This window comes from Lissotriton vulgaris, chromosome 12 (genome assembly GCF_964263255.1).
Source record: "Lissotriton vulgaris chromosome 12, aLisVul1.2, whole genome shotgun sequence".
Lineage (NCBI taxonomy): Eukaryota > Metazoa > Chordata > Amphibia > Caudata > Salamandridae > Lissotriton > Lissotriton vulgaris.
This window is the reverse complement of record NC_141700.1, coordinates 297,764,388-297,776,959: the sequence shown is the minus strand read 5'-3', so window position 1 is coordinate 297,776,959 and position 12,572 is coordinate 297,764,388. Positions and strand designations below refer to the sequence as shown.

Genomic DNA, 12,572 nt, shown 5'->3' with positions numbered 1-12,572 from the left:
GGTGGTGGTTAATTTGCACACTGAGCAATGTCCACAGGGGTAGTGGCCAGTGACTGGTGCATATTCCATTGTGTGTTGAAGGTTTCATTCGTTTTAGGCTTTTGGGGTCGTGTATGCACAAGGATATCTTTGATATGTCTTTTCTTCTGTTGGCGAATCTTGGTTTTGGCCAGTCTGGTGAGCCTGATGTTACTATGCGCCAGTTTTTATTTATTATATTTTTGACTGCGTTGCTCGCTATGCTGTATGTGGTGACGCAGGTCAATGTGTTCTGTGTAGAGGTTTGGGGTCTTGTTTCGAGGATACTTTCTCTTGGTTGGTTCCTCACCCTCTTTTGACATTTTGCCACTGTTTTGGCTGGGTAGTCCCTTCTTGATAGTTTTGAGCAGAGATCATTGGCTTGCATTTTGTAATCTGTTAGTTCGCTGCAGTTTCTTTTGAGGCAAAGAAACTGGGTGTAAGGTAGATTGTCTCTGAGTGGGCGCAGGTGGAAGCTGTAGTAGGAATGGAGGCTGTTCTTATTAGTTGGTTTGAAGAAAGTCTTGGCTCTGATGATGTTATGCTCCACGTAAATGGTTAGGTCCAGGAAGTCCAGTAGTTTTTTTGTCAGTGGTGTAAGTGAGCTTGAGGAATTGGTCCCATTTATTCAGCCAGTCATGAAAACTGTGTAGACTGTCTTCATTGCCTTCCCAGATCACAATGACGTCATCTATTTAACGCTTCCAGAATTGGATCTTCGACAGGTAGGGGTTGTTGGCATTCTGTATGAATGTTTTCTCGAAGCTGCTCACATAGAGTCCAGACACACTAGAGGCAAATGTGCTTCCCATGGATGTTCTGTGGCATTGTTGGTACATTGTCCCATTGTACTCAACGTAATTTTCTGTAAGAGCGACTTTGCAACATTCCAGGACCAAGTGTCTGGGTGTTTGGTAAGGCCAGTTTTGTTCAAAGAGCACTTTCTCCTATGTCTCCATTGTTTTCTGTTGGACAAGCTAGTATATAGGCTCTCTGCGTCTAATCTGACAAGGAGCATGGTGTTGTTCCAGAAAGTCTCTTCTTTCAGGAGATTGAGTAAGTCATGCGTGTCCTTCAGGTAAGTTGATGTTTTTTGTACCATAGGTCTCGGGTATTGTTCAGCAAATTGGGAAAGGGGTTCGAGGACTGATCCTATCTCTGACGCAATAGGGCGGCCAGGCGGTGGTCTCCTTGTCTTGTGTATTTTAGGTGAGCGAATTAAAGTAGGGTGCATTTGGTGAATTTGTCCTAAAAAGTCTGCCTCATTTTTGGGGATCCACTTTTTGACTTCTGCTTCTTCCACCATCATTTTGATTGTTTGTTGTAGACTAGGAGTAGGGTCAGTTTTGACGATTCTGAGAAATTTTCATCAGAAAGAAGTTCAAGGCATTGTTGGTCATAGCCGTCTTTGCTTAGAAGGACAATCCCTCAGCCCTTGTTGGCAGGTTTGATTGTATGGTCCTTGTGTAGTCTGACTTCCTCTAAGGCTTGTATCTCAGCCCTGGTAGTACTCATGAACAGTTTTTTGGTTTGTTTCCTGATATCTTCCACCTCCTTCATAACAGCCTGTTCGAAAGTTTGGATTTCTATTGGAATTTGATGATTCAGTGGGCAAAAAGTGGATTTGGGTTGTAGTGTTGTGTCGCCATCTGTGGTTCTCTCCTCTTTGCCATTGAAAAAGGCCTTTAGTTTTAGCTTCCTGCAGAATTACGCATCCTCACATTGTATTTTAAAGATGCCAAGTGTCGGCATTGTCACGAAACCTAAACCTTTGTTTAGTACATTCTCTTGTTCTTCAGTCAGGGTTAGGTCCGTCAAATTGATTACAAGTGGGTTGTGCTTGTTCCTGGTTTTTCTTTCGACATGCTTCTGGTTAGGACTTGTCTCTCTTGATCTGTCCAGGTGACTCCTTTTCTTCGTCCCCTTTGGTTGGGTTGGCCTCTCCCTATAAAAGGCGGTTAATACATGTATGGTCCCATAAATGGTCCCTTTGGTGGTGGTCCTGCGGTGCATGGGTTTATCCATCCATAGTAATTCAGTGAAAAGGGTTGGAAAGGGGGTGGCGGTTGGCCTCCATATTGTGGGTTGCGCCATTTGTTAGGTCTGCAGCATTGTTGATGTCTGTTTGTTCCTCTATTTCTCCTTGGTTGTCTTATTTCATCACCACTCCAGTCTGAATTGGCTGTTGAGTTGCCACTGGTATCATTATCTGTTTAGTTTTCAGGTGCTTTGTAGTCATCCTTGCTGTATGGATGCATTTTCTCCATGGAGAACCGCTTGAGTTCTCTGCCCAATTTCTGTATCTTGTTCTAGCTTATGTATTCTTTCGTCTCATTCATTTCATGGTTGATTTCCTCTAGTCTTTTTTTTTAGACAGTTATGTGTACAATATTTTTCAATTTTGCCTCACTCAGTTGTATTTTAATTGTCAGTGCTTCTGTTAATCTAGTCACAGTTTTTATGATCAGAACTAGGTAGTCTCTGGTGCATTTCCAGGAGATGGCTGGCCAATCTTTGCGGAATGCTAGATCTTGAAGGAAGATGGGTGGAGCATTGTGTACCCAGAGGCTTCTGGGTGCTGCATTCGCGTGAAGATATTCAGTCATGATTACGCCATGAATAGCAGTTTGCACTTGTTCTTTCTTAGTTTCTGACAGATCTTAACAGTCATTATTTTATGCAAGAGTTTGACATAGGTTGCTATCTTGTAGTAGTGAGGGCAGGGAAAGAATAGCATTAATCTCATCTGCTAAGTAACTTAGACCTAAGTTCTCATCCATTATTAATCTTTTTAGGGTACCGCCAACCTATTTGGTGGCTTGTATAGAGAAAGGTCTCCAGACTGGATTTCGAAATTCCAAGTCGGAAAATGCTCCCACAGCTGCACGCTGCTAAATGTATTCAAATCAAGGGTGGAGGGAGGTAGAAGGAGCTATGATCCATTCAGCTTCCTTATAGTCAGTCAAAATCAATGGGGAATGGATCACTTGTACCTGCAACCAGGGTCCGAGTGTTCTAACCGTCAGTAGGTAAAAAACCCTCATTCACATAGACAGGTCGTTTGGTGGTTTATCTTGATTCTCCGCGTGTATCAGATACATGACAGCATCATTATTGGGTCTCTTTTTGTATGCTTCCTCCACCTGGAGGGAACCACTGGTTATTGCAGTAGTGATCAGTAATGGGCGATGAGTGAAAGTGCTCAAGTGAAGTGAGTTGGTTAAAAGTGATCCTCACATTACCTAAACTGTAACTTTATTCAGTTCGGTGTATGGGGAGAGTTTTAAAAAAGTGTTGTGCAGAAAGGACCTATTTATGAGTCCACTGCACTCAATAGTCCAATTAGATGGGCAACATGTTTCAGCCCCTTTGGGTGACCCTAAGGGGTTGGGGCCTTTCTTCAGGACCTAAAAATCAATATGGAACATGTTTCAGCCCCTTTGGGAAACAGATGGAGACACCCCTGTTTTACCCAATACTTTAGACCCAAGATAACTATTTTCAAAATTACATTTAAATTTAGCCAGCAGTCTCTTTTCTGGAGTCTTTACTCACTAACAACTGGTGCTCGGATATTCTAGTATTCTTTCTCACTAATAACTGGAAATTCTGTTATTTAATGGCCGCTCGCAACAACTCTCGAGCCAGACAGAAGAGTCAGCACAAGTCATGTAGCCTGCTGAATTAGGTATGGAAAGCTGAAGGACTTCACCAGAGCGCACGTAATGTATTATGCCCTGATCACCGCTAGTTGGTAACCTTTTTTAAACCTCTCAGCAGGGCCCAGCGCTGTCAGTCGCCCGATGAAGCACTAATTAGGACTCCGTAAGGTATGCACAAAGGACTCACACCTCAATGACACGTGCCCCGCTGTGTGTATTCTTGATTGTCTCCTTAATACAAACGCCTTACTCAAAACTTGAACGCGACTTGTACCTCGCTTAGAACTCGCACTCTGAACACACACGCCACACTGTGCGAACCCCTGTTTGTCTCAATAATGATGCTGCATTGACAATTTGAATGCCATAAAACTTGTGGTTGAAGTACACGCGCCACATTGTGCAAATATCAGTACCCTTACCTATTTCTCGAGCAAATAAGCTGTACTCATGCTAGATGCCGCTGATACAGAATTCATGCCTTAATATGGCGTGCCACACTATTCCCACTTGCTTCATTTATATGCAGATCTCTATAACTTGCACGTTGACCACTCACACGCCATTGAGCCTTTCAACTCCGCGCTAACACTGATGAGACACGCACTTTCAAACAATGGTGGCAAAAAAAGCTACGCAATGCCTTATAACTTCGCACAATGTCACGCTGTATGTATGCATCATGGCATTGCCCATAACAAGCCCCACAATGCGATACTGATATTTAACAACTGAGCATAAACATTTCCTAATAATACCTCTTCGAATCATGCTCACATTACTAAGAGCATGCTATACATACTATTCTGTTAATCTAGTCACAGTTTTTATGATCAGAACTAGGTAGTCTCTGGTGCATTTCCAGGAGATGGCTGGCCAATCTTTGCGGAATGCTAGATCTTGAAGGAAGATGGGTGGAGCATTGTGTACCCAGAGGCTTCTGGGTGCTGCATTCGCGTGAAGATATTCAGTCATGATTACGCCATGAATAGCAGTTTGCACTTGTTCTTTCTTAGTTTCTGACAGATCTTAACAGTCATTATTTTATGCAAGAGTTTGACATAGGTTGCTATCTTGTAGTAGTGAGGGCAGGGAAAGAATAGCATTAATCTCATCTGCTAAGTAACTTAGACCTAAGTTCTCATCCATTATTAATCTTTTTAGGGTACCGCCAACCTATTTGGTGGCTTGTATAGAGAAAGGTCTCCAGACTGGATTTCGAAATTCCAAGTCGGAAAATGCTCCCACAGCTGCACGCTGCTAAATGTATTCAAATCAAGGGTGGAGGGAGGTAGAAGGAGCTATGATCCATTCAGCTTCCTTATAGTCAGTCAAAATCAATGGGGAATGGATCACTTGTACCTGCAACCAGGGTCCGAGTGTTCTAACCGTCAGTAGGTAAAAAACCCTCATTCACATAGACAGGTCGTTTGGTGGTTTATCTTGATTCTCCGCGTGTATCAGATACATGACAGCATCATTATTGGGTCTCTTTTTGTATGCTTCCTCCACCTGGAGGGAACCACTGGTTATTGCAGTAGTGATCAGTAATGGGCGATGAGTGAAAGTGCTCAAGTGAAGTGAGTTGGTTAAAAGTGATCCTCACATTACCTAAACTGTAACTTTATTCAGTTCGGTGTATGGGGAGAGTTTTAAAAAAGTGTTGTGCAGAAAGGACCTATTTATGAGTCCACTGCACTCAATAGTCCAATTAGATGGGCAACATGTTTCAGCCCCTTTGGGTGACCCTAAGGGGTTGGGGCCTTTCTTCAGGACCTAAAAATCAATATGGAACATGTTTCAGCCCCTTTGGGAAACAGATGGAGACACCCCTGTTTTACCCAATACTTTAGACCCAAGATAACTATTTTCAAAATTACATTTAAATTTAGCCAGCAGTCTCTTTTCTGGAGTCTTTACTCACTAACAACTGGTGCTCGGATATTCTAGTATTCTTTCTCACTAATAACTGGAAGTTCTGTTATTTAATGGCCGCTCGCAACAACTCTCGAGCCAGACAGAAGAGTCAGCACAAGTCATGTAGCCTGCTGAATTAGGTATGGAAAGCTGAAGGACTTCACCAGAGCGCACGTAATGTATTATGCCCTGATCACCGCTAGTTGGTAACCTTTTTTAAACCTCTCAGCAGGGCCCAGCGCTGTCAGTCGCCCGATGAAGCACTAATTAGGACTCCGTAAGGTATGCACAAAGGACTCACACCTCAATGACACGTGCCCCGCTGTGTGTATTCTTGATTGTCTCCTTAATACAAACGCCTTACTCAAAACTTGAACGCGACTTGTACCTCGCTTAGAACTCGCACTCTGAACACACACGCCACACTGTGCGAACCCCTGTTTGTCTCAATAATGAGGCTGCATTGACAATTTGAATGCCATAAAACTTGTGGTTGAAGTACACGCGCCACATTGTGCAAATATCAGTACCCTTACCTATTTCTCGAGCAAATAAGCTGTACTCATGCTAGATGCCGCTGATACAGAATTCATGCCTTAATATGGCGTGCCACACTATTCCCACTTGCTTCATTTATATGCAGATCTCTATAACTTGCACGTTGACCACTCACACGCCATTGAGCCTTTCAACTCCGCGCTAACACTGATGAGACACGCACTTTCAAACAATGGTGGCAAAAAAAGCTACGCAATGCCTTATAACTTCGCACAATGTCACGCTGTATGTATGCATCATGGCATTGCCCATAACAAGCCCCACAATGCGATACTGATATTTAACAACTGAGCATAAACATTTCCTAATAATACCTCTTCCAATCATGCTCACATTACTAAGAGCATGCTATACATACTAACTATTACAGTCCGCGCTCACATAAGTTAAAATTACACAGCCATAGGACAGCTTATCTCCCCGCTTGTCTATTGTGGTACTGTTTTTTTTTTTTTTAAATGTACAGCATATAAAGAATTGCCATTTTTCTTATTTATTTATTTTCCTAATGACATGTTCAAGTTGAACAATATGACCATCATCATTAGAGCATTTTTAAACTGTTTTTAACCTTCTAAAAACTCACATTCAGTATCACCCCTTTTTTTCTCCATCTGTTTCTCTTTTTTGCCCAATCCAGGTACTATTGACCTCTCATACAGATAAACAATACTCTGAATATTTGCCTTAGGAATAGGACATCACCTATTTCCCATATTGATTTTTAGGTCCTGAAGGAAGCCCCGACCCTTTAGGGACACCCAAAGGAGCTGAAACATGTCGACCATTTAATTGAACTATTATAAATAGGTCCCTTCTGCACAACACCGTTTTTAAACTCTCCCCAAGCACCAAACTGAATAAGTAACAGTTTAGGTAATATGAGGATCACTTTTTAACCAACTCACGTCACTTGAGCACTTTCACTCGTAATCCATTACTGATCACTACTGTAATAACCAGTGGTTCCCTCCAGGTGGAGGAAGCATACAAAAAGAGACCCAATGATGATGCTGTCACATATCTGATACAGGCGGAGAATCAAGATAAACCACCAAACGACCTGTCTACGTGAATGAGGGTTTTTAAGTACGGACGGTTAGAACATCCAGACCCTGGTTGCAGTAACAAGTGATCCATTCGCCATTGATTTTGACTGACTATAAGGAAGCTGAATGGATCATAGCTCCTTCTACCTCCCCCACCATTGATTTGAATGGTAAACAGTCATAATATCTATTCCAAAATATAGAATGGACATAATATCGAAGTAAAAATATAGAATGGACAAAATATCGAATGGACACAATATAGTGGTTAAAAATATCGAATTTAAGGTAAGTAATATCGATTTTCAAAATATAGAAGTCAAAATATCGAAATATACAATATAGGCATTAAATATATCGATTTTTTAATATTATCATTTTTTAAAGTGTTTTGTATGTTAGTATATGTGTGAAAAGTGTATATTAATGTTTGTAATGTATGTTTAATGTATTTTAAGTAATGAGTTTTATGTTATTTAATTTTTGCGTAATTTAATTCTGTAGCGGGTTGTGGGTTTATAGGGGAATAGGGTGGGAAGTAATTTAATTGTAATTAATTAAATATTTTTATTTATTTATTGGTATTCATTTTGAATTTATTGTTATTTTGTAATTGGTAATTAATTTTTATTAATTGCCAATTAATTTGTATTAATTGATTAATTGTTAATTATAATAATATTCTAAATTTATTTTCTGTAGCGGGTTGTGGGTTTATAGGGGAATAGGGTGGGAAGTAATTTAATTGTAATAAAGTAAATATTTTTTTCATTTATTCGTATTGATTTTAAATGTATTGTTAATTAATTTTTAATTGGTAATTAATTTCTATTAATTGGCAATTCATTTTTATTAATTGGTAATTATTTTGTATTCATTAAATATTTGATAATTATGATAATTGTATTAATGTATTTTCTGTAGTGGGATGTGGGTTTATAGGGGAATAGGGTGGGAAGTAATGTAATTGTAATTAATTACATGTTAAAAATACTTTTTGTGTATTGATAAGTAATTTACTGTTAATTTTTAATTGGTATTAATTTGTATTATTAATTAGTTTTTGTTAATTAAAATTAATTCGTTGTTGAATAATTATGAATAGGTTATTAATTTTTAATAACTGATATGTAGTTGTATTTCGAATTAATTATTACATAATATTAAATTGGTTATTAATTTCAATTAATGTTTTATTGGTATTGATATTTAATTTATTTTTAATAATATATTAAATCATTACTTTCCCTACTGTTAAACTCACTGGAGTGGGAATAGAAATGTTCACCCTCCCGCTATCCAACGCTTTCCCTACTGTTGCACTCTCTGGAGTGGGAATAGTATTTTTTACCCCTACGCTATCCAACGCTTTCCCTACTGTTGCACTCTCTGGAGTGGGAATAGTAATTTTTACCCCTACGCTATCCAAAGCTTTCCCTACTGTTGCACTATCTGGAGTGGGAATAGTAATTTTCACACTCCCGCTATCCAACGCTTTCCCTACTGTTGCACTCTCTGGAGTGGGAATAGTCATTTTTACCCCTACGCTATCCAATGCTTTCCCTACTGTTGTACTCTCTGGAGTGGAAATAGTAATTTATACCCTTCCAATATCCAACACTTTCCCTACTGTTGCACTCTCTGGAGTGGGAATAGTAATTCTTACCCCTACGCTATCCAACGCTTTCCCTACTGTTGCACGCTCTGGAGTTGGAATAGTAATTTTTACCCTCCCGCTATCCAACGCTTTCCCTACTGTTGCACTCTCTGGAGTGGGAATAGTAATTTTTACCCTTATGCTATCCAACGCTTTCCCTACTGTTGCACTCTCTGGAGTGGGAATAGTAATTTCTACCCCTATGCTATCCAACGCCTTCCCTACTGTTGCACTCCCTGGAGTGGGAATAGTATTTTTTACCCCTACGCTATCCAACACTTTCCCTACTGTTGCACTCACTGGAGTGGGAATAGTATTTTTTACCCTCCCGCTATCCAACGCTTTCCCTACTGTTGCACTCTCTGGAGTGGGAATAGTAATTTTTACCCTTACGCTATCCAACGCTTTCCCTACTGTTGCACTCACTGGAGTGGGAATATATTTTTTACCCCTACGCTATCCAACGCTTTCCCTACTGTTGCACTCACTGGAGTGGTAATATTAAATGTTACCCTCCTGCAATCCTACGGTAAAATATCGTACATTTTTTATTAATAACTTAAATAATTATATCTTAATTTTAAGGGTATTTGAGTATTTTTAAGTATGTTTTAGTTAATGATATTTATTATTTCATTAATTTTAAATTACTTTTAAGACATTTAAAGAAATTCGATATTTTGACTGACTATATTTTTTTCCAGACTATATTTTGGATTCGATATATTTGTACTTACCTGTTTGTAGATAGGAATTCGATATTTTGGCATTCTATATTTTGGTGACTATATTTTGGTAAGTCTATATTTTGTCATTCTATATTATGTCAGTGATCCGATTTGAATATATCTAGCATTTTACTCAATTTGTAATTGTGAAATGAACCCTCAATGGATAGTTTGAATACAAGGACACATTTTGCACTAAAAAAAATTAAAATTGCATGTGACGTGAACAGCAGTCACTCATGTTCAGATAATTCACATTGCTTCATTGCTCCCACAAAATGTTTTTTACCAAAACGAACCCTCAGTTTCGCCATGTGGTGTAACACCATAATTTCAGGCATTGAGTTTGAGAAGCGTAATGCGAAATGCTGGAAATTATGCTAGACTACACTAGGCTTCATGGACAGATGGCTGAACACAATGGACCACCCATGGAGATGTACGATATGTACTTTTCATCATAAACAGGCACATGTTGTTTTTTACATTGCAACAACAACATGTATAGGAGGCGTTTTAGGGTGTTTTGAGGAAAGCCAGTTTAGACAGGAACCTGTGAAAGAAGCTCATCTCACAACTACATATTTTCTGTAGTTTCAAAATATTGCTAAATACCACTTTCCCAAAAAGAAGCACATAGTGACATTAAATGGCAGGGACAAAGTCGCCCCTTACCCATGGGCCCTTCCTTTCAGGATACCCCTAACTAGGATGCCTAGAGATCTGGCAATGCATTTTGTATCCTCTGAGTGTATATTACGCTTTTTATCTGCCACATTGGAGCTGCCTCTACTGTGTGAAAAAAGTTTATCTTCGCCTTGTAACATCTCTTAATCTAAAACATTAATGATTTTCACAGTTCTTGATCCTAGATTATTATTACCTTCATACGATTTCTTATATTGAGTTGATTTGATCAGCACCACTTGCATTGTGACACTTTTTGTTAACTTTTTTATCATCAATGTTTTGTACACATTACATCCAGCACTGTATATAACTGAGGCTCAAAATCCTAAATCACATATTGTTGCACACAAAATAACTGACCTGAAAGAATGGATGAAAGTGAATATTTGATACTGTACATCTTTTTAATTTTGAGGATCTAAAGGTAGGAAGCTCCTGTTCCAGTTTGAAGTGTATTTAATCAATGTGTGAAAATATATACTATGTATGTGATTCTGCTGTTTTACACATTAGTATCAATTCAAACTGTAAAGTGAACTCACTGTCTTTGGCTCTTCACAGTTATAATGATATAAACCTATAGGCATACACACTCACTTTTTTCTAGAGAGTTCTTTAGTTCAATAGAAACGTAAAGCACTTCAAGACCTCCATCCTTACAAATGTCACACAAAAGAGTTAAGAAGCTGGTGATAACTAATGACATTTATCCCATACAATGCCAGAGAGAATTCCAGTTTAGTAACTTGAAGCATAGATTTGTTCTCATGATTTTGAACTGAAGAACCAGATTTACTACCAGTTCGCTGAACCTTTAAGAATGTTGGCACCGAGTTGATTGCTCTGCTGTTCTTTGGCCTCGGTTGCAATATCTAGACTCTAATCTGAGACACGTATTGTGTGAGATTTGTCTAATATTGCAGTTTGCTGCCAGATACCCGAAACTGCAAGCAATATTCAACTAAAGTGATAGGTCTTCTGTCTACAGATCAGTGGTTAATTTGTAAACAAAGAAGTGTTGGGGCTCTCCTTAGAAAGCAGCTTTCACCGGCCCATTCTGTTAGCCCTGCCTAAACCATAATCAACTGCTAACCGTGAAAGTGAGGAGAGGCTGTGGTGTAATGGCCAGAGTGGCTGACTTCGGAGCTGGGGAACCAGATTTGAGTCTTGGTACCTGCTCAACATCCTGTGATTCTGGGTAAATCAGATAAGTTCTCCATAAATGAATGTGTCCTCAACTGGTGCTAATGAAAAGCACTGGTGTTGAAGATTAAGTGCTGGTGCTGAGCACCGGAAACCACTGACTAAAGCAAGCACTGCTACAGACTGCTTCTATAGCCATTTGTTAGCTGATAGATAGTTATTTTGTCTGAGACCTTAGGCTCAGACCTCTCAGATCCACCCAGGCTTCACTCACACATTGGTCTTGTTTTGGTTTATGGTTATGTTGTACTTTGGCAGTCACATTCTGTGGGACAATGTATCCTAATGGATAGTTGTTGTGTCTGCGACCTTAACACTAGACTTTAGACCTCTCAAATCTCCTTAGTCTACATTCATATACTCTTCCTTAAGATAAGGTTTCTTGCTGAAAAGGACAGTCCTACCTTTTCAACCCATTATACTTTGAACCTATATGGTTTTCTTGAAACTCCTTAAAACGTTCCATACCTCTTTTTGAGTATTTGTCTCCTGGTCTTTTCCTCTGTCCACATCCTCTGATAGGGTGTCAATACTTTCAAAGTCCTGCAAGGTAGATGTACTCTCGCCACGAACCCACACCTGCAAAAAGTGTAAGGAGCAAAATTATCAGACTTGCCAGTGCCTCTGCACCATACAAGGGAACTGTTATATCCATCCAAGCATATGTTGATTGCTGATTGATAGGTGGTTGAAAAAGAATGTCCCACCGCTGGAGATGTGCAATATACACAATTCTCAAATAGGTACATCCTGTTCTTATATGAAGACATTTTGTCACAGTCACAAAATGTAGACTAGGTATAAATAGGGGGTTTTAAAGACAAAGGAAATCAGTTTAATGAAACAACCACAAAAGAAGAAGACCAACCACATTCAACTAATTCACATAAGTGGAGCCACGCATTGGCTCCAACTTCACAAGATCGCCAAATGCCAGTTTCCAGACCAGGAGATTACAATTACATTTTAAGTCATAGGCAAAGCTGTGTGTAGGCCTTAGCCACCACTTTCCAAGAACCCTTAAATATGATGACCACAGATCTGCTTATTCCTGAATTGTGAAAGTAATGATGGTCAATTAAAAGAATGT

At 39.4% G+C, this 12,572-nt stretch overlaps 1 protein-coding gene across 1 annotated transcript in view; it reads right to left on the bottom strand.

Moving 5' to 3' along the window:
* The window catches only part of LOC147674007 (uncharacterized), a 640,165-nt gene that overhangs the window by 463,135 nt on the left and 164,458 nt on the right, over nucleotides 1-12,572 (bottom strand). Inside the window, exon 7 of the mRNA XM_086945549.1 lies at nucleotides 11,951-12,061. Coding sequence (XP_086801675.1) covers nucleotides 11,951-12,061 — 111 coding nt within the window. The remainder of the gene's footprint in view (nucleotides 1-11,950; nucleotides 12,062-12,572) is intronic.